Source organism: Callorhinchus milii, unplaced genomic scaffold (assembly GCF_018977255.1).
Source record: "Callorhinchus milii isolate IMCB2004 unplaced genomic scaffold, IMCB_Cmil_1.0 Scaffold7, whole genome shotgun sequence".
Classification (NCBI taxonomy): domain Eukaryota; kingdom Metazoa; phylum Chordata; class Chondrichthyes; order Chimaeriformes; family Callorhinchidae; genus Callorhinchus; species Callorhinchus milii.
Genome location: NW_024704748.1, coordinates 16,986,182 through 17,008,662, shown reverse-complemented (window position 1 = coordinate 17,008,662; position 22,481 = coordinate 16,986,182). Strand labels below are relative to the sequence as shown.

The 22,481-nt window shown below is 34.7% G+C and overlaps 1 protein-coding gene across 1 annotated transcript in view; it reads right to left on the bottom strand.

The window, feature by feature from the left end:
* Positions 1-22,481, bottom strand: part of LOC103181072 (catenin alpha-3) — a 245,557-nt gene that overhangs the window by 85,463 nt on the left and 137,613 nt on the right. Inside the window, exon 10 of the mRNA XM_007897286.2 lies at positions 825-917. Within this exon, the coding sequence (XP_007895477.2) occupies positions 825-917 (93 nt within the window). The remainder of the gene's footprint in view (positions 1-824; positions 918-22,481) is intronic.

The following is a 22,481-nucleotide window of genomic DNA, read 5'->3' as shown; positions in this document are numbered from 1 at the left end:
TGTGTTTTTGACAAAGTAGTACATATTTATGCCAAATTAAGATTGATAATGTAAAATGGGTATGAATTTCCTTGAATAAATGTCAACTACTTAAATATGCTCAACTTTATCTTCTACTTTATTTTCATATTTTTGTGGTTTAGAAATTCATAGTTAACTAATACAACCATGAAAAGTTAACTGTGGTGTTCATTTTGCTGGACTGTTCTTTTCAGGACAATCTATCTTTGGAACAATGGAAATAAAGTGACTGTCATCTATGTTGCAATTGCAATTGGACCTTATCAATGTATTAACATTCTGCACCTTACCTTTCCCCTTCTAGCTGAAGTTTAAAAGCTACCTCTCTGGGGAAATACTTAAGGAAAGAAAAACAGTAGCATTGCTTTTATCATTTGTTCTATAAAATAAATATTTATAGAAATAATAGAATAATGTTTTGGAAGTTAACATTTGCTCCATAATGATCAGTGGCAATTCTTTTGGTATTAAATTATTCAATGAGAAAGATTTGTTTGAAGTATTTTAAAATAACTAAATAATTAGAGTGTCATTTTCCTTTCACTCACGCATGAATCCATAAGATGGCTGCAAGCACAGAATAAGTTCATGCATGATTTAAAGAAAAGATGTTGCATAGATCATGTTAATTAAAATAGAAATAGTTAGGCTTGATCAATGTTCTTTCCCTTACAGTTAAGTGGTGTAACTACCCAGCAATGTTCTACCACAGATTCTCAGTATCTGCTTTTAGCACTCTCCATGTAATTTTTCATTAAAATATTAAGTATTTATTTTAAATTATGCATTTTAGTATTCCATACCTGAGGACACATAGTTTCAATGCGGTTCGTTGCTATCTGAACAATCTTGATTCCTTCCTCATTAGTTGACATTGAGCAAGCAAGATTAGCCACCTGTAATAAGAAAATGAAGAAACCATGAGATGGAAAGTTTTCATGGCTTCTGAGTAGTTTTAATAAATTTCACATTTAAAGAATTTACTTAAGCAATTACAAACCATTTACAATTAATCCTAATCTGATTTAAAATCAGGATTGAGAGTTTTAATTCTAATATTTTATAGCCTCTACTCAATTTTGAAAAAACAAAAATCTGTGCAGCAATTTTCATCATTAACACTTAATCATTCAAACGTGTCTTTGGGATCCTGGGGGGAAGGGAGGAGTAACCATACTGTTCTTAATCTAACCCGATTGAGCCAATGAAGCAGACAGCAAAATCTCTTTTTGTGTTAGTTACTTAATGAAACCAAAGTAATTTTGTCTCACTTTGCCTAAAATTGAAGAAACCTGTTCTAAATAACTTAGTCAAAGGAAATAATACCAACACCTCAAGTGGAAAGGACAACTATGAATGTCAAGCTGTTCTAACCAGAGAATACATCTCTTCAACTACTACAGAGAATATTTTCTGATGCAACTTTATTGAGAGTATATAAAAGCCCAATTCAACCATGAGGCAAGTCTTTAAAATTCTGACTCGCAAAGATAATCAATTGTAATATCATACTTTAATAACATCTTGAACAAACATTTTCCATGTTACATAGAGACAATGGAGTCTAGAATTCAATGATGTATCCTCAAATCAGATTTGTTGCTTTATTTGCAACTTGCACTTTGTGAATATCGAATTGTGAAATTCACGGTTGGCAAACTGGGAATCTAAAGTTCTCAATCCCAACTTTCCAGCCGCTGTTTTGCACATCAGATATTTATTTTTATTTTAACTTTGCAAGCTTGGAATTTGAGGTTTGTCTGCTGAGAATTTCATAACCCAATATTCACAATCCTGTTTGCTAGAAGCACCACCATTAAGGAAAGTACAGTGGGAAGAACAAAATAATACCATCTGTGATTCCACCTGAACTTCTCCTTCGCTTACCCTTCAATTTAGTTCTCATCTAAATTCAAACTCGTAGCCAACAGACTATTTTCTCTAAATGCGTGTGTAGAATAGAAAGTATGATTTGGATTTGTGGGTTACCCACCTTACGAGGTTCAAATCATATTTCACAGCTCCTGTTTGTGTGCTCTCTATTTCCTGCCTATGTTTAGCAAGAGTAGTTGCTTTTTTTTTGTAGGACAGAGAGTGTCTTATTTTTGGTTCACTTACTCAAACTCAGAAAGACAACATCAATTATCTTTTAAGTGCAGTTTATGTCCAGATTACACTATTGAAACCAAACAGTATCGCTTCCAGCAGTAAAGTAATGTAGAGTAAGTAGCCTGATTTACACTTCCTTCTACTCATTACTTTAGTTGGACAATGCTAAAATCGAGCGGTCTGGGACGCTACTCCACTGGAAGGGCGTTGTTGTAAAATACTAATAGATATTGGAAGTTAAAGCAATTTTCCTTGAACTTGGATTCCCCCTCATCAGCTGCTATATAAATGTAAGTTGTTGTTACTGTTGGTAGGCTGTTCTACATCTTATTTTGGTTCTAATTAAATTCAGGACTCAACAGGACTAAAAAAATACAAGAGTGGCCCTTAGTTTACATTGATTGTAAATGGCCTTGACCAAGAGGTCAGAAGTATTGAACTCTGATACAACACTGCCCCCAATCATTGAACAAAAAAAAATCACAGATTGATAATGATCTTTCCCTAAGGCTTCAGATGATTCAAAAAATCTTGGTTTTGTGGTCTAACGATTAGCCTCTTAACACTTTAGGCTCAAATGGTATCTTAATTCTAAATTCCAGATACATTTATTGATTAACTTATCATCATTTGCCTGTGGTTTGCTTCTTAGTAAAGGATCCTGATTCAATTAACCCCAAGCTGTTTGATGAATTGTTTGTATCTCCAAGTAGACAGAGATGTGTGGACATCTTTGTATTTTGTGAGGTTGGTCTCTTATCTTGAATGAAGCACATTCAAAAGGCATTACAAGGTTTGCACAGCAAGGCCTATCTGCTAATTAGGAACATGCAGGGTGTATTTTACAGTTTGTATAACATAATGTTTGTGCAGGAAACAACTCGGTTTCATTAACTTAAACAACATTTTAATATCTAGAAATTTGTCATTTCTAATGTCTTAAATTCACTTCCCACACTGAATATCCAAAGTCTCAAAGCATTCAATCCTGCAGACGTGCATTGCAAATCTTTAATTCTCTGCATAAGCATGAAAGTATCAGATTGTATTTGTATAAATTACTGCATCTCTATAAAATAATACTGTCATTAATTTTTATAATGGATTAATAGTCATTTCTACAATAATGTAAGACAATTATTTTAGTTTACTTACCTTGAAACATCAGACTTTTCTGCACCATATGACTACTGTATTTATTCTTTAACTGTCAGCAGCCAAGGGCAAAGGCAGCTGGATATGACAGTATGATTGAAGGTATATGACAACATGACTGAAGTCCATTGCAAGATGTGTTAGGCAAAGATTAGCTTGGAGAAAGTAATAATTTAGATCTCATTATGAATAAAACTCAGTGACAAGTGCGCCTCCATGAAATAGGAAAATAACTTTTGTTGATTTACATCTGCAATGTGGAAGCATCTTGAGCATTTCCTTTTTTGGGTGTCAGCCGGGTATCTGACACATGGGAAACCCATCACCATACTTAAGAATAAATTGTTTGAATGGTATGCACATTCTCTCCCTAGAGGCACACATCCAGCTTATCTAGTTCTGGAAAGTATTAGGTGCAGGTTGGCAAGAGCAAAGGCTTGGGGACCCCAGAGTGTGTGTTGGGGTAACTGCTGGAATTTAACCAGCTAAAATCGCATAGCTTGCCATTGATAGCATTGTCTGGCAAGGTTCCCCACTGCGTGTCCATCTAGGACCACCCTACCTGTTAGGGCTTTAGCTTGCAGAGTTAACAGGAGCTGAGTGGGAGGAGTCCCTGCCCCTAGTGACTGGTCTGCCATTCCAGGTCCTGCCGATGAGCCAGGCTGGCTGTGCTGTCTTCAGCAGTGCCCTGGAGTATTGTGTCTCAGCATCTGGACTACCGAGACCTACATATTACCTATCTGTCTGTCTGTTTGCCTGCCTGCCTGCCTGCCTGCCTGTCGATCTATCGATCTATCTATCTATCATCAATCTTTTCACTACCTATATATCACCTATCACATTGGAAATATGCATATATAAGTCCCCTGGTTCGGCCCCGGGATCCGTTACTGTAAAGCGCTCTGAGACGCCGTCCGGCGTGGAGGGTGCTATATAAATCCAGGTTGTTGTTGTTATATCTCAAACCATTTTAGAAAGACTGAGCTGGAGTTTGAGATTATAATGAGTTAAAGTTGCATGTAATTATTTTTAAATGTACTGGATTATCAACTTTAAAATAAGCTACTTTATAGTCCTCCAAAACCTGCTTATTTTTTCCTGTGAGGTTGTCCAAACAAATCATTGACCATGAGTTTAAAGTTTGCTTAACTTTTAAGCAGACTTCTGAATCAATATTCTTCAACCAAGAAATAGCCAGAAGAGCTTGAGAAAAAATATACTAAATAATGAACTCTTAAAGATGAATACTAATCTGCAACTCCATGCAATGAGCCTTTCAAAGCAATGTATAATTCTCCAGACAAGTGCTGGATTGTTAACATCATGTATTATACAAGAACAGGATTTGCCATTGTGGCCTTCAATGATAAAGTTGTAAAATTATCTTACATAGACCTATTGTCAGCCTTGAGGGGTCTGGAAACTCACACAAGGCAAAGATTGCAAAATAAGTGAGATCACTGGGAGTTTCGGAGAACTAAATTAGAAGAATCTGATTCAATTAGATGTAAAATTAGAAACAGAAAGGTGTTGATTTTTTTGATCTTGAAGAAGTGACTAGTATAGTTCCACAATGGACAGTTCTGTGTCCCCTGATTTTTACAGAACCGATAAAGGATTCGGAAAGCACTTCTGGAGTTATTGGTGGATAAAAAGATTGGTGAGGTTGCAATAGTAGAAATGTAAGAATTAAGTAATATTATGGAGTTATTGATCAATTGACTTTGGGGTTCAGAAATTCTCAATTCTGTGGTTTTCCCCAGAAATAAGCTGAGGTAATATTGATGACGTGATAGCCTTATGTGAAGTAGAAGGAATGGGCTTGGTAGAATAGATTTTTGCAGTTCCATGCTTTCCAATAGGTGGAGTTTCACAGTCAAAGGGGGCTGTGGTTTTTTTCTTCTCCTCCGGGGAAGATATAAAACTGTGAACCAGTAATGTAAAGCTTGCGTATTCTGCTCTGAACATTACGATTTACATTTGAACAAAGCTGAATAATTGAAACTGTTGAATTGCCAATCTGAATCTATATCTATTATATCTGATGCAATGAGTAATAAAGCATTTCCTAGCCAGTGGAATAAAGATGAAGAAACAAAGCTGATGTGTTGAGCTAACTTGGGTCATTTAATGGAATATTTAATGGCAAATAACCTCTTTTTTTGGTAACTATAATGGATATATATTGGTCCATACTAGAAATTGCTGGAGATGGAGCATTGCTTCTCATTGGCAATGAAATGTATGAAATTCCCAAGATAGAGCAATTTTCACAATTTCTAGCACCCATTTAAACAATAACAATAACTGGTGAGATTTGTCTGCTAAGTTTTGACAAACTCTCAACTGTAATTTAGGCAGAATTTCCAGACAGCCTCCCTGTTAATACAATAGCAAATTTTTAGAGAGGATTGAGATATCGTAGAATGTGGCAATGTTGTGATACTGCAACTTGTAGTGAAATCATGGGCATAGCACCACTGTGGGTAGGAGATTAACAAAACCATGCACTGCTCTATAAGAGGGATCAAGCAAGATTGGGATGAAGCAGAGAAGGAAACAAATAAATAAAAGTAAAAAGAATACTGGAAAAGGAAGTTACAAGAGAACCATAAAAGCTAAAGAAAATCAGACATCATAAAGAATTAAATTATCTGCTTCTCCTCAAATTAAAAAAAAGGATGGAGAAACAATGTGAATAAATAGTACAGCAGAATTTCAGATTTTAAAAAAATCCAGAACAAGTGAAAACAAGAATCTGAAAACAGTTAGGTTTCTATTCTTGTCTTTTATCATCTAGATTTGGAGGAGGGAAAGCTGCAGTAGAGCTGTTGATCAGGAAGGGTCGAAGTTAAGAATAAAAACAAAAGCAAAATAGACCCTGTTAGAGCTCTTCAGAAAAGGGAAATCTCAAAGGGGTCCTTGTAGAGATGTATAAGATTTCAAATGAGATTGAAAAATGAAATCCAAAACAACATATACACCAGGCGGAAGAACAGAAGAGCACATATTCAGGGTAGCAAAAGACAATTTCAGAACAAAGACTGGCAATTATTTCTTTACCCAAAAAGTAACTAACAACTGAAACAGGTTATCAAGAAGGATTGTTGAGCCCGGGATGCTGGACTCATTGAAGAAATAGCTTGACGTGGCTATGGGAGGACAGTAAGAGTTTCAGTCTTCTGGAAGAGTGTAAAAAAATGGGCTGAACAGTCTTCTTCACCCAAACTGCTGCAAAGGTGTGCGAATATAAGAGGAAAAATAGAACACAGCTGTACTACCTATAAAGAATCCAGCATTATTGTGTGTAGCCACTATTGAGTGCTGCATTCAAATCAAAAATATGAGTTGAACCAACTGAGTACTGCTTTTAATATCCTTCACAACAAGACAAGAATCTTTCACTACAAATTAGAGGGTGAAACAAGATCCCAACCCATGGTTTATGACCCATTTGACTGCATTACTGTCATGAGCTACAGGATGATACAAATAACAAACAACAAGGGGCTTATAAAAGGCAGACACATATTACTCTTCCACGGTTATACAACAAATACACTCGATTTCTGTTGTAAAGATGTTGATACTTTCAAATTGCATTGGAATAGTTACAACAGGGTATGATGTTTTCCTTAAAATTGAAGGCAATAGAATTACATTTGAACAGGTTATAAAGACTGGTTGGGGTCTATACTGTATTTGAGTGAGAGCTTTATTTTTGATTAATATCCAATAGTAAGATAATTTTCTTTTTAAATAATTGTTAATAATAGTGAAAGAATTTTCTATTCACCCTACAGATACTACAGAATTTTTTTAAATCAACTCATAGCAAGACATACTGTATTTACACAGGATTAGATAATTTTTCATCTCTTTTGAACTTTATACAAGTTGTTAAAAGACAGTTGCACAGGAATTATAACTGTAAGGAATCATTACTCTAAAACGTTTTGATAATTGTCAAAGAAGTTTGTCAGAGAAAATTGGTTTTAGGTAAAGATTTGAATTGAATAGCCACACGTTCTGCCATAGAAACTGAGAGACAAGCTTGATTGATTTGATACGCATCATTGCCAATCTCAATTTGATTATATCCTTATTTATAATTGCCATTTAATATCATCACTAAGTCAACCTTTAGAACCAACAGAATTTCTAATCATGCTTCCATTTGTACTATGACTTGTTCCCTCTCCAGAGTGAAACCCATATATTAATTTTCTAACTGCTGTATTTCTCCTTGAGCAATAGAAGTTTGAACTTCTCACTCTTTTAAGATCAAGACTTTCTCAATTTTAGTAAAAGAAAATTAAATCTCCCTATTCTTAGATGTTAATTTGAATCTGTACTTTTAGTTCAATTATGCTCTGACATGCCTAGCAGTCTCATGTCCTTAGAATGTATTATTTATATGACTATGAAAGAGAATAGAGATAGAGAATAAAGTCATTGAGTTACAACATACCAGCTTAACTTCATCATCTACCTACAATAGAATCATTTTATGTGAAACAATGGTTTCCTCAAAGTTTGATTTCCAGATGAGTGCAAATTTGTATGAATTTTATGGATATGCAAAGATCTTAATTTTCCACTTTTGCAGGAAATTGAGTTCTAGGAACTATGTTTGCTGGTATTTACCAACTACTTTGCCAATAGACTGTTTTTGATATGATGGTTCAAATTGAGTGTAAACTGGGAGACTCCATGGGCAATGGAGCTGATGAGCAATTTTACGTAGTAATCAGTCATATTGAAATGCGATACATTTGAGATGAATGACCTTGAATACGACTAGGAGAAGAGCAGAATTTGTTCAGAGAACCTGAGTCCTTTGAATAGCTAGTGTCATAGATGATAACAAATTTAAAGTAGGATTTGACACATACAAATACATATAAATGATTAAACGTTTGTCACTTTTTTGCCATTGGTATTTATGTTAACTTAAAATGTAAAGATCACCAAATTTCATAACATCAACACTAAAAAGCTTTCTGTGCACATGGGTTTGAGAAACATCTTGCCATTTCAACTTGACAACGTGGGATGAGTTGATGTTCACTTGCTGGTTGTTTATGGAAAGTTGCTGGCACAAATGGGCACCATACTTAATGAATAACAGTCGAAACACTTGATAGTAATTATCTGTGAAGTGCTTTGAGTTGTTTCAATGTGACAATAATGCAGTACAACAACAACAAGATTACATTTGTATAGTATTTCTGACCCAAGCTGGGGTCAGGGGGGAGAAGGAAGGGGAGGGGAAGGGAAGTGACCGATGGCATGGTCGAAGAGGAGGGTCTTGAGGCGGGACTTGAAGGAGGCTAAGGAGGGGGTGAGACGGAGTGATTGAGGGATGGAATTCCAGAGGTTGGGGTCGGAGTGACTGAAGGCTCTCCTGCCAATGGTGGGGCATGTGGGTCGGGGAACGTGGAGCAGGCCGGAGCCGGCTGAGCGGAGGGAGTGGGCGGGTTGGTAAGGGGTTAGGAGCTCACAGAGGTAGCGTGGGGCGAGGCCGTAGACGGCGTTGTAAAGCTTTGTATGCAAATAAGAATCGAGGGCAACCTTTTCCCACGGTATCAGTCCGCTCATCCGAGAGTTCACTGAGAGGCTGACTGAGCGGTGCAGGCACATTTGTTCGGAAGATATATCTAATATTTTACTTACTGGGATGTATAGAATGTATGTTGTAAGCAAGTGATGAAAAAAAGTGTGCCCCTTATTGACATTTTACATGGGAAGCAGCCAGGATATTGACAGCACAATGATATAAGCCAGGGCTTATTATCAGGAGTTCACTGTATTTCCATATCTTAAATTTTTGACTCATTTGTGTGTGACAATCTAATGATGAAAATAATTATTTTTAAACAGTAAAACGTAGGTACTTTTAATCCATGCTTTAAAGAAATCATTATTTTTATAAAGGAAAGCTAAAAAGTCTTTCCTTTTTGAACATTCAGAATGTGGAACAAATGAAATAATTCTTTGTACTGAACATTGAAGAGAGAGAGAGCATATAATATGAATATAGACCATCTGCTAACCTTGCATTTTAATGTGTAATCTGGTTCATTTGGAGTGCACACCATCAAAAAATGTGTGACATATGTTGATTCCTCAGAACTAATCGTCTCCATACCAACAAATATGAGAAATGGCATTTGCAAAGTGAGACCCTGGAACGGTGCTCACATATGAATATTAATCAAAGAAACTGATGCAGTCATATTTTCTTTTTAAAATTGGAGTTATTATTCTAAAGTATAATTATTCATGGAATTATATGGATGAATATATTTATATTAATTTATTTTGTGCATAATGAGTATAACTAAATATATCAACTATTCAGCACTCCATGCAAGCACATCATGCCTATTGCACATTGTATTAATGTTTACTATGTTTAACTTTATTCTGGTTCTGTTTACAACAGATAGGAATTAATGAACCTTTTCCACAATAGACCGCTGTTCAAATCAATAACCTATTTAGGATATAAGCCTGGCTCAGTTGGGAAGATTCTTGCATCTGAGTCAGAAGGTTGTGGGTTCAACCCGCACATCATTACTTTAAACCCGCAGTCTAGGCTTACATTCCAATATAGTGCTGGCCGCATTGTTGGAGGTATGTCCTTTGATGAGAGGTTGAACTGAGGTACTGTCTACCGATTTAGGCAGATATTAAAAAATCCCATTGCAATATGCGAAAAGGGAAGGGAGTTTCTACTGATGTCCTGGCCTACAATCCTCCAGATAAAAATGGTCATTAAATTTATGGTTGTTTGTGCGACATTACTGTGAGCAAATTGACTGCTGCATTCACCTACAACATATACATTTACACAGTAAATCCTGTGAAGTGCTTTAAGGCATCCTTCAGATATGAAAGGCACTAGATCAACTATAAGGATTGTTATTTAGTATTAAATTACATTCTCATTACAATTCATGTTGCTAATTATTAATATAGCATTATATATTAATTAATGTAATGTATTTAAATGGTGGTATGATTAAATGGCAAACATGAGGATAAACAAAAGATCAGTTTTGCTTTTAAAATATTTAGCGTATATTTTTAGAAGCAAAGCACTCCAGTAGGAGCACATTAAATACTTGAGTGTGATCTTTATATTTTAAGTGAGGAATGTATATTTTCTGTTAATCTGGTGATGAGCCAGATTATGGCAGTCAATGAAGAGTGTCTCGAGTCATCCCTATTCCTGTCATATAAACAACAATAGGATCCTCTCTCCACATCCTTTGCCTCCCAGAAATCTGGAAATAAAAATGTCACTGGATGATGAGATATTACCAGACATCAGGAATACTCATTTTGTTGGAACTTGGGTAGAGGATTGTAATTCAATTGCAGTACTTGACAAGCCTTGTAATAACTATGAATCTTTGGTTTAGTCTACTTGTTGCACGCAACAAAACAAATTCTGCTAATCAATCACAATACTTCATTTATTACTTCTGTCCCTTTCTGTTTGGTTGACATAGAGGCCAACAGTTAAATCAATTTGGTACTGGAAGTCACTCTACATTGAAGTGCTATTTTATTATTTATTAACTTTGAATTAAAAGTTTTTCAAGTCATATTGCTCTAAATTTAGAGTCATTACAATAATATGTGAACCCATAACTGCTCCATGTATCACAGTACATTAGGTTTTATCTGTGTACAACAAAACCTTGTGGAAAAGTCAGATAATATATTCAACTTATATTGCTGAGAATTTCAGAAATATATCCAGTGACCCGCTTATACATTGAAATCTTATTGGTGGAATACAATAAAACCGGTCTTATATCTACTTTGTTTATGGATGCAAGAGCATAATTATCCAAAACACAATACTAATTATGATAAAAGAAAGACAACTGTGCAGTTAGTTTTATAGTTTTCCAGAACATTGCACATTGAGACAATAATTTGACTCCTTCTGCAATGTACCTTCCCAAGCAATAAAAATGTCAGAGTATGTTTCATCATTATTATAGGAACCCTTATGCCTTTTATGCTGTGGTTATATTGCTAGGAACAAATCAGCTTTGCTCGTGAAAGGAGAGCAATGTGGAATTAGAAGCTGGGTTTATACTGCTAGTTCCAAACCAGAAACAATCGAGAGCAAACACACAATTTCAATTGTTCTAAAATTGTGTTTTTCAATATTATATTAAGCAAAGCTATCACATATCTGGGCTGTTAATAATGAAAAGGGTATATTCCAAGGGTATATTCCAAGTTCCTGTATCGAAACTGGGGAGCTACTCCACTAGATTTAAAACAATGAATATTGACTGACGATTTCTACCAACGTTGCCTCACTTATTTGATTCTGCCCAGTCCTAGTGAGCCACATTATCACCAAAGTGCACATCATTAATCTGCACATCACCAAAGTGCAAAATTATTTTGATTGGTGGACATATTTACGTTTGCTGTGAAATCAACACTCAACACAGCAAGCTGGTCTGCACCTGCTATTCAGAAATTATGAACAACATATAATTCATTGATATAAATATAGGGTTTATAGAAAGCTTACGCAACTCTATTTCCTCATGTTAAGTACAGATTTTGCTAGAGCATACAGAGAGGCTACTTAGCATTGCGATTTTGAAAAACAATTGCAGTCCTCAAGAAGCAGACTGAGACATTAGCTAGTTCTACAATTTTCACATGAGCTTGGGAAAAACACCACTTTTGATATTTAAGTGGCAACCTTTTGTTTATTTCTCATGGTAAAAATAAATTTGTATCACTGAAATATGTATTTAAATTATGGTCAACTATCAGTGAAAGAATAAAATACCTTTATCTAGCAATTTTTAAATGTTCTCATAGTAACTCTGAAGATTAATCTCTTCTGAAAGGGAAGAAACAAAGAGATGGTGCACTTCACAACACACATCTACTCATGGCAACTTCTATGCAGAAGATGTGTAAAACTACAAGGAGGCAAATAAGAATAATTACTATATTTGGGGAGATCTGAGTGGTAACTTTCCCAAAAGAGATCCAAATTATTTTAGAATAGGCACAATAGATTAGATAGTTATTTCTGAGCTAATATCTGTAACCAATAATTTTGTCAAGAAATCTTTGTTTTTCCCTGTCTATCAAATTACCACGAGGCAAATAATACTTACTGCCGCAAGTAACAGCAGAACAGTGATTTGTTCTAATCCTATTTAGAGTCATCCTGTTATAGGAATATTCTGTTGTCTTTAGCAGGACTGATTAGTGAAGAGATCAGAAAGTCACAATTAAAATCTTCAGATATTTTCTGTCTATCATTCTCCTCCTGGTTCAGCAGAACTATTCTAAAAAAAAGGATTCTTGGATCATGTACAAAAATATGAAATATTTGTATGCAGAAATATTACCTACAAAGAATGCACAGTCACTACACCTAACGGCGAATCCTGTGAAGCTGTTTGGTCATGTTCCCAATGGGAAAGGTGCCACGTCAAATGCAAGGGAAAAAAATGTATAATCTGCCACCGTGCTGTTGCATAAACTACTGTACTACATTATTGGTTACGAAGAGCTAGTAAAGATAACCCAGGGGGATGATTTTCTCTCTCACTATAAGAAGTCTGTAATGAACAACTCTCCCAAGATAACGTGGCTGAGGTTGTGGCCTCAATTCGTGAAAAACTGTGCTTGTGAATCTTCATCTGACCACTCAATGTGGTGCTATTACCTTTTCCTAATTATTGTAGACCTCGAAATGGTAGTAATTGGGCTGCTAGTTAATTATTGGGCTTTCTACATGTAAACTAACACAAAAGAAAGTGATATCATTGAGAAGCAGTACTTTGAATATGACTTTGCACTGACGTACCCCTCATTATGATATTTAAAGTTATGTTAGAGTAAAGACTTAGGTCAAGAGCATGTTTCGCCCACAAAATGTACAGTCAATTTACATATTCTGTGAAGCACTTTGAGATGTCTTGAAGATGTGATAAGGCGCTATATCAAATGCAAGGATTATTAGTTTTATTATTACTGTCAGTGTCTGGAAATTTCATGCAAATTGCAACAATTTCCTAATTAGAAACTAAAGTTGTGCCAAGGCAAAGCAAAATCCCTTTAGAGGTGCAAATCTGCTCATATAACATGCATAATAATAATCCTTAAATTTGAAATAACACCTTATCACATCATTGAGAGGCCTCAAAGCACTTCACAGAATATATTGTAAAATGGATTGACTGTATATTTTGTGGACAAAAAGCTGCAGGCAATCATGCCAGCCGTGTCCAACAAACAGTCGTGGACTAAGTGATCAGATTTTTTTAAAAAGGGATTATTACCCCTAAAAAGTGATCCGCCAATTCACTAACAACTGGATTCCTACTTACTGATAGGTAAACAGGCATGTGGAGTAAGGGAACTTGCTAAATGTTTTGTTCTACCCGGGAATCGAACCCGGGTCCACTTGCTTGCGAGGAGGGTGCGCTAACCAATCATATGGTCATTAATGAGTTGGAAATTTTAAATAAAATAAAATGAAAGAAATGGCTTGAAAATGGTATTGACCTGATTATTGTGTTGGCCTGATTACTCCAGATACTCATAAAGCTGAGGTCTGTTAGATTGAGGAACTCCAGGACCTTTCTTCAGCTCGTGCCATAAGATTTTACGCCATATAAATGTTTAATTATGGAACAACACAATGTTTTTTGAAATATCAGTATTTTTAAATCCATTAAATCCATTCATCCTTGAAGATTCTATTTGGATGAGAACCAGAAATGGTCATTAGACAATCTCTTTTATTGTCTTCTAAGTTTATTCTCTTACGGATAACATGTAGACATATATTTCTCACCCGAAAAAATAACCTTTCAGTAATGAGCTGGATATAATTGGTTACGAGAAAGATTGAATATTATACAATAGCAAAATAAATCTAATTGGTTTTCTAAACCGTTGTTAAAAATATCTTACTATTTTATGCACTGAAGATGACATATGAGAAAATGGGCTTCTGACTTCTCATGAGTGCTTTGTGACAATTCTTCCAGCTATTTCAATTCATGGACTTGAATGTTCAATTTCATATATGGATTCAATAAATCTCTCAAATCTAGATGATCATTTATGGTCTCCTACTTAGCATTTGGTGTTTCGTCTGCCTACTGAATAAGCTGCAGGGGAGAAAAAAAACTGCTTTTACTTTCTATAGTTTGAACATTTCAAATGCGATAAGTAAATTCAAGAAGTTATTTGAGTTAAACATTAAATTATAATGTGCATTGACAAATTAGGGTTCATTATCACACTTCCTTAATTGTGGTTACTTGGATTGTATGTAAAAAAAACTGTGAAGTAATGTTGNAAAAAAGTGGAATTGCTCTCCTCAATTCTTAATAAAATACTACCTTGCACTTGAACACAGCACACATGATAGCAATAATTTGCAATTGATTAGACCATCCTCAGTAATAAAGTGCCTTCTAAGCTTTGATTGCTTCAGTCTGTATACCTATCATTTAATCAGCACAAGGTTCATTTACTGTATTGTACACTCCTGACAAACTGAAGTTATGACTTAATTAACTCTTATTGTACTGTCTGCAGTGTAAGTACTTCAAGTTTGCTTAATCAAATGAGGCCCAATTCATTTGAGCACTGTACTTGTATGCCAGAAATTTCACAATAGAGAATANTTTTTCTCCAGTCATACTTTAACATGCAAACTTACAATTTACATAGAGTAATGTTGAAGTACAATTCATGAATAAATAACAGATTGTATTTTCAAACCTGGAACCCAAAAAATATTCACATTCTCAGCTTCAAAGCCATTGTCTTAAAATATTTAACATTCTGAATTTTGGAAAACCATCTTAAATTAAGTTTTGATTTGGAAGTGGATTTTCACAATTCTTTTTCGGTAATTGGGAAAATTGGTATCCAAATTAAGATTGAATTTGAGAACATCCTCCAAAATTCTGCATTTAGAAGTATAGGTACAGTAGACTGAATGTCATTACCAAAAATGTTCCTATTATCACAGACACTTCCTTAGTGACAGCAGAAAACTAATACTTTGTAAAATCCAATAGGTCTTTGATATACAATACGTTCAGAAACATATACAATTGCAACAATTTCCCAATAGTTGTTGAGCAGATGTTTGGATTCACAGCAAAGACTTACTATATTTTGTAATTATATTTGGAATGCCTTCTGGTACTTTTACAGGTTCATTAAAAAGTCTGTCCTGTATAATGATAATTCCAGATAATTAATACATTTGTCGCAAACTTATGGTTCTGTTACTTTGCTGATTAATAAATCTGCCCAACATGTATGGTCTCTTCCTTGGTTCATTAATAAATCTGATTAATCAGTCTCTCCTGATAAATAAACTTGCTTCAAGCTCACATTCTTTCTTCCAAAATTTTTCATCAAAAGAAAACAATATCATCAAGCAGCATGGATGCTTCCTGCACTCCTAGGCTATCTAGTATACTAATATTGTATTTAACACAGGTTACACAACATTAGAAGTCTCATTGGAACTCTTAGCTTGTGTGATAAATAATACTCAAGGACTGTGAAGTACAGAGGAATGAAAACATTGGGTTGGGAAGATCACTTGCGTTACATTTGGCAATGAAATTTCTATAATTTACCTAAAGAATCTATAAAGATAACTAACTCACCATTTCATCTTCATCTTAATATACGAAAGGATATTTGTTAGAGAAGCCATTTTAGCATGAATATATTAATAGTAGAGACAATATTAGTGACAAACCATATTGTTACCACTATTAACACACTAATAATAATGGATACTACAGTCTATATCTTAAAATATTGTATAACAATGCGAGTTATTTATTATTTTTGTACAAACAAAATTGAATGTTTTTATATAACAAGAATCAATTTGTAAGAAAAACCTTTGCCTAAGTGACAATGGAAGATCTCACCAGCACTTTCTTTTCCCATTAAAAAATTATTTTCAATTGTGAATTCAAGTCAACCTATCCAGGCCAAAATGCCATTCCGTCCCTTTTAAACACACACATCAATAAGGAATTTCTCAACACAACAGTGGCTGCAACATAAAAAGTAAGCTGTAACACAATTATTATTATCACATTGTTCATGTTGCAAAAACATTTGTCCCTTCAGGAAATCTTCAATAAAAATGAAGCTGCAGTACACTCTAAATCAAAGTGAATTGAGGTACAGACAGCCTATTGACTCATTGAAAACTACCATTTCCATTAAAAATATTAAATTCATACATCAAAGACATGTCACTATTGTAGAAATATTGCACCTGGGTCTAGTTTTACTCAATTTTTCTAACATTTCAGAAAGTCCAAAATTCGGCAAATCATTGAATAGAGCGCTAAGGTTGGAGCTAGTTTTCTGTAACTCTTAAAAGAGCTTACAGAAAACCAACTTCAAAATTAAGGCTGCATTTAAGAATATAATGAATTTTGGATGCTTTGAAATGCTAAGTAAATAACGTAGCTGGTAAATCTAGACCCAGGTGGAATTCCTAACTCTGTGTGTCAGAATTCCTTGTCTTGGTAAAGGAAGTTCTTGCCACTAACAGCTTTTGTTTTTTAAATTTTGGATCCATTTAATCTAAATGTTTAGGAAAGACATCCCTTGCAAGACATCCTTGGACACACCACTAAATTTTCGGTCTAGTGTGGATACTCTTATGCATGGTGATGGGTTTCCATGAGTGCCAGGCACCTGGTTGACAAATAAGGTTTAAGCTCCTGGTACACCTGAGTTTTATATGCATGTCTGAACTTAACATAACTATAATATATATTATATAAAGATATGCATACATTTATCATTATTAGAAAATGAAAATGGAGTCAACAGATCTAGATGATAGAAATGTAACCAAAGAAGTGTAGAATTATTGTATTTAACGCATAACATGGGTTTTTGCTGTTAAACTACTTTATATTGTGCTCATTGCCTCATGTGACTTAACATGCATTGACACAAATGTAAAACAAAATTATAAAAAACCCTCAACCTACAATACATTTGTAGAATATTTTATCAAATTTGTTGAGTAAAATTGAATAAGAATTCGGGAAAATGTCAGAAGGGGAGGTTAGAAATTGGAGTCAATTTGGAATGTCAATTCGGTGCTCAGTGAATCTATCTAACTGGCAGAGGTCAGCTCAGAAGATTTCAAGCAGTAAGGCGCCATCCTTCAGATGAGAGACTAAACTAAGGTCCCATCTGCTTGGATGTTAAAAGAGCCCACATCATTATTCAAAAAGAAGAGGAAGCTTCTCCCAGTGTAACTTGCCGATAATCTAAGATTGGTCGTTCACTTCATGGATTTCCTTTGTCCAAATTGGCAACTGTATTCCATTACAATATACTTGTTACAATCTATCTGCATCTTAAAGTATTGTACAAAACAGACTACAATTAATAATAACAACAATCCTTGCAGTTGTTATAACACCTTTTATGACAGGAAACCTCAAAGGGTTTTGAGACATTGCAAGGATTATTCTTCTTATTAATTGTAGTTATTAATCTGTTTTATTTATGCTATTTCAGGGATATCTGTCTAAAGCTTTGAGGAGAGAAATAGAAATAGTTTGAGAAATCTAACAGCTCTCAAAAAGACTGTACAATATGCAACATTATAGTACACCAATTCACTAAAATAAAATGATTGCTGGGCTAGCGACATGCAGAGGATGACCAGCTTTGCTTATAAAGATCAGACATTTATTTGAAAAAAGATAGTGCAGCATTAAGACTACTTTTAGTGATACTCATCACTGTGGTTTGAAAGAAGAGGTGAGACAGTAAATGTACCATCCTGCTGGCAATTACCCTATTACTGTCTATGGGAAATCCATTAGGAAAATGGGCTGACCGAAAAAATAACTTTTGAAATAAGGTAGCAGATTAGATAGCAGTATATCCACCCATTCGTCCTTTCACACTGTAAACTACACTTATTCTAAAGATCTTTTAAAGAAAGTGGAAGGCCTGTAATAATAAAATGAAGTAAACACCATATTTTAAGAGGAGCTTCCAACAGACATTTTTTTGCAAGAAGACAGTTGTAGCCGAAACCTCATACACAAACAGAAAAGCAGGAACATGAGACAATTGATTAGAATCAGTGGGAGGTAACCGCAAGGGACTTTGTGCTGAAGCAACCAAATAGATTGTGTCTCAGTGCTGAAAATATTTCTGCCATTTTTGTACAACAAATAAAATCAAAATAAGCACTGAGAATCAATGGATAGATTCACAGGCATCAACCTAAGAAAGGATATTTACACACATTTCAAGAATAATTGGAATATGCATCAATAGCTTACCAGAACAAACTTTGATACTGCAGTGTACATATTTACCATGGAAATATTATTGTTCATGTTCATTTCCCCAATGCCATTGCTTTTATTTCCATGTATGTTTTCAAAATCACAATCAATGTTCAATGATTTGTTTTTAAAAGCACAAATAACGGCGGCAGCATTTTAAAAAGCCCAGTGGAAGACAAATTAATTTTCCATATTGTAACACAAGGCATCAATTCTATTACTGAGCACTTCTCAGTTATTTCACTCTGCCAACTCACAATTCATATGTTCCCTGTATCACAATTTGAAACTTATATTTGAAGCATTTTGGGAACCTGAACATTACTGATTGAGCCATCTGGTTATAAATGAGCAGGATTAAGAATATATCAACTATTTGATATGCATGCAATTTGTGATGTTATGCTACTCCACTCTGAAATACTAGAACTTTTACTCTGATGGAAATGTATATGGTATAGGAGCAACCACAACAATACAACTATATTNAAAAAAACACATTGTAGGAATACATGAACAAGAATGGGCTATGTATCCTCTTCCACCATTTTACCAGATGATGGCAGATCTTTCTTTCCAATTTCCTGCCCTTTCTCCACATCAATTCTCACTCCCAGGTGTCAATATTTTTTGTGGAATGCTCTGTTGGCTTATATTTTACCAAATATTTAGTGACCAAATTTGTCATTTAGAATCAAACTGCAATCTTCCCGACTTTCATATATTAATTCACAAAAAAAAGTAGAGTTGCTGTCCGAGTAACACATTTAACAACAATTTGCAACAACTTCCATTTATATAACGCCCGTCACACGGGGTAGCATCCCTGAGCGCTTTTTTTTAATACGTAAAACTGTTTTACTTTGTCCTATACCTATAAAATGGTTGAAGCATCACTCACAATTTAAATTCTTGATTGAGCGGAAAGTGTTGACGGATGGTATGCACCGTGCTTTCCATTAAAAAGCAAAGTTCAGTCAAGTGTTTTCATCTTAAGCAAGCACTTCCTCTCTGAAGAGGATTTAATAAAGAACAGATTGTCTTTTTCAGACCATCTGTTACTTGTATGCAGTTTTACATGAAATGGCTATGTTCAGGGTAGGTAATCTCTTTCTTTAAACGTAAGGACGGGGTGGGGGAAGGGAATAATTGAATGTGTATTTTTTTGCTGACACAATTCCTTTTCCTCTGTTAAATGCTACATCTGAAGTCTCAAGATTCCAGATTACATCCTTTATTTATAATTACTAGAATTTATAATTACTAGAATATAATTTCTTTGATGATCATACCCTCAAATACAACTAATTTCCTTTCACTTATTGCTTGGTTTCTACCTCTGCTTTGAGACTTTGTTACCCTACAAAAAGCCACGCTATAAATGCAAGCTGTTATGTATTGGTCAGATACCATCAGGTAATGTACTTAAATCAAATCACCTAATCATAGGGAGGATATAATTGCTCTTAATAAAGTACGGAAGTTGGGCTTGATCTCGTTGGAAAAAGCAGTCAAGGTAACCTGAGTTAAGTTTTCAGAATTATGAAAGAAATTAAAAAATGTGTACAAGCACAATGTAATCCAAAGGTTCCAAATCATTGGGAACAGAAGATAGGATAAGAAGGCAATTTGGGCATATTTTTAACACAAGAATAAATTAACAGATAAGGGTATGGAATAGGGCCAAAAGACAATTAATTGATTTTCTGAAGAGATAAGTGATTAAGGGATATTATGAATGTAGTTGAAGATGAGAAATATATTTAAAAATTACACACACCTCACAGACTAATAGGTTTTAGCGAGCAATTAACTTGATTGAACTTTTGTATCAAAAGGGACAGAGTTCCTTAAATTAAAGGTTTTGGTATTCTGAGCAGGTTCTGCAATTATTGTTAAAAATCAGCCACAGGAACCTGTTGTGCTTCTGGTATAAACAAGAGCATCCAGTTTAAGCAGCAGCAACAAATTTGATTCTGCTCCAGTTATAATCTTGTATATGATCCACAATTTGGTCAAATTTCTTCAATATTCAAGAAGGTGGATGAGGACTTTGCAAAACACTGAAGTTATCAAGTTAGGGCCAGGATTTATTTTTCAAACCTGACCATCTTCACTGCCTTCCACTCCAACACTGATCAGATGTGATAACTAGATCTAAAAGGTGAATACAAAATTGAAGAAAAAAAGCCACTCATAGAAATAAGTGAGCAATATCATGGTCAATCTTTCTTCACAGGATTGACTTGATCTTGCAGTGTTAAAGGTAATGCACCATTTGCACACTTCCTGTCCAATTTTGTCTACATCTGCCTGCAGTGATTGCTTATCATCTACACATGGAGAAAGAATCAATCATGCAGCAGACTTTGGTATCAGTGAATACATTAATATTGATGACATTCACCATCTTATTCATGAAGACCAGAAACAAAGTGGGGGAAACTCCTCTGAGGGATCTTTTGATTGCAATAAAATAACATCTATTTATCATGTCCCGTTTCATAATCTTTTATAATAACTTGCATTAAATAGCGTATTTCACATAAAAACAGATGTCTTGAAGCACTGCTATAAAATAGAATTGAGTAGGAACAGAATATGATGCGTTAATGATGATTAGAAATGGAATGAATCTTGTTATTATCTAGACAATGCAGCAGCATCTTGCCAAAATAATAATAATAATAATAATCCTTGCATTCGATGTAGCCTCTAATGACGCAAAGATATGCCCGAGGTCCTTACATTTTAGAGCAGGTTAGATTGGATAGATCAGGGTAGGCATTTTGAAGGAAGTAGGATTTAAAGTTTAGAAAACAATTCATCTCTCTTGTGAAAGAAACAAGAATGGATTTAAGTGATTTCATATTGCCGATGTTATATTCAGTTAAACCACGGGTATGTACCGAAATTGCGTTGGTTTCTGAAGAAACAGAATTTCTGACAGAAACAAATCACTTTAAAAAATATTATTGGCATATCAACGTAAAGAAAAAAAGTGGATAAATATTTATTTGATTATGTAGATTCATTTAGTCAATCAATCAAACAACCAGAAGGAAATGAAGAATATTTTAAACACTATACGTACACTACGCAGTTATGTTCCGAGGCACATCCCGTTCCAGAGGAAACAAAATGTATTTAATAAAGTTGAACTTTTGACATTAGCCACATAAAATTGTTCTAGGTATAGAGCCAACAAACAAGAAATCTGAAAGAGTTGGCTTCTGTAAAAAGCTAGAAATGGACTCATACAGATAGGTTAAAAGCTATCCCATTTCAACTTCCCAAATACTAATGTAGTGAAGGAGTGTTCCAAAGCCTCTGTACTGTCTGGTCTCAGAGATGGATGTTAGCAAAACAAGGTTATCCCTTATCAGTGTTATTTTTACCTTGGTAATTGAACCTCCAATAGAACTATTCAAGCAAGTATCAACTATTCAAGCAAAGTAATGGAAAAAAAACTTTCTCTAAGCAGATAACATTATGTTGTTTATACTGAATCATTGTTGGAACTGGCGGATTGTATTTCCGAAACAATTCAGGTTAGAAAATTGGGAAAGTTATGAAGTGAATCTTTGAACACAAAGTCAGTGCTTGGATGATAGTACAGCTTAAAAGTATATGATTGGTTTTGGATATTTAAGAATATAAGTTACATAGAAGCTGCAACATTTCATCATACAATAATTTCAGCCTTTTCAGATAATAATCAAGCTTAACGCTGTTGCGAGTGGGGAGAGCAGGAAGCAGAGTCATGAAACATGAGGAGTGTACATTAAAGTAACCCTCGTATAAGCA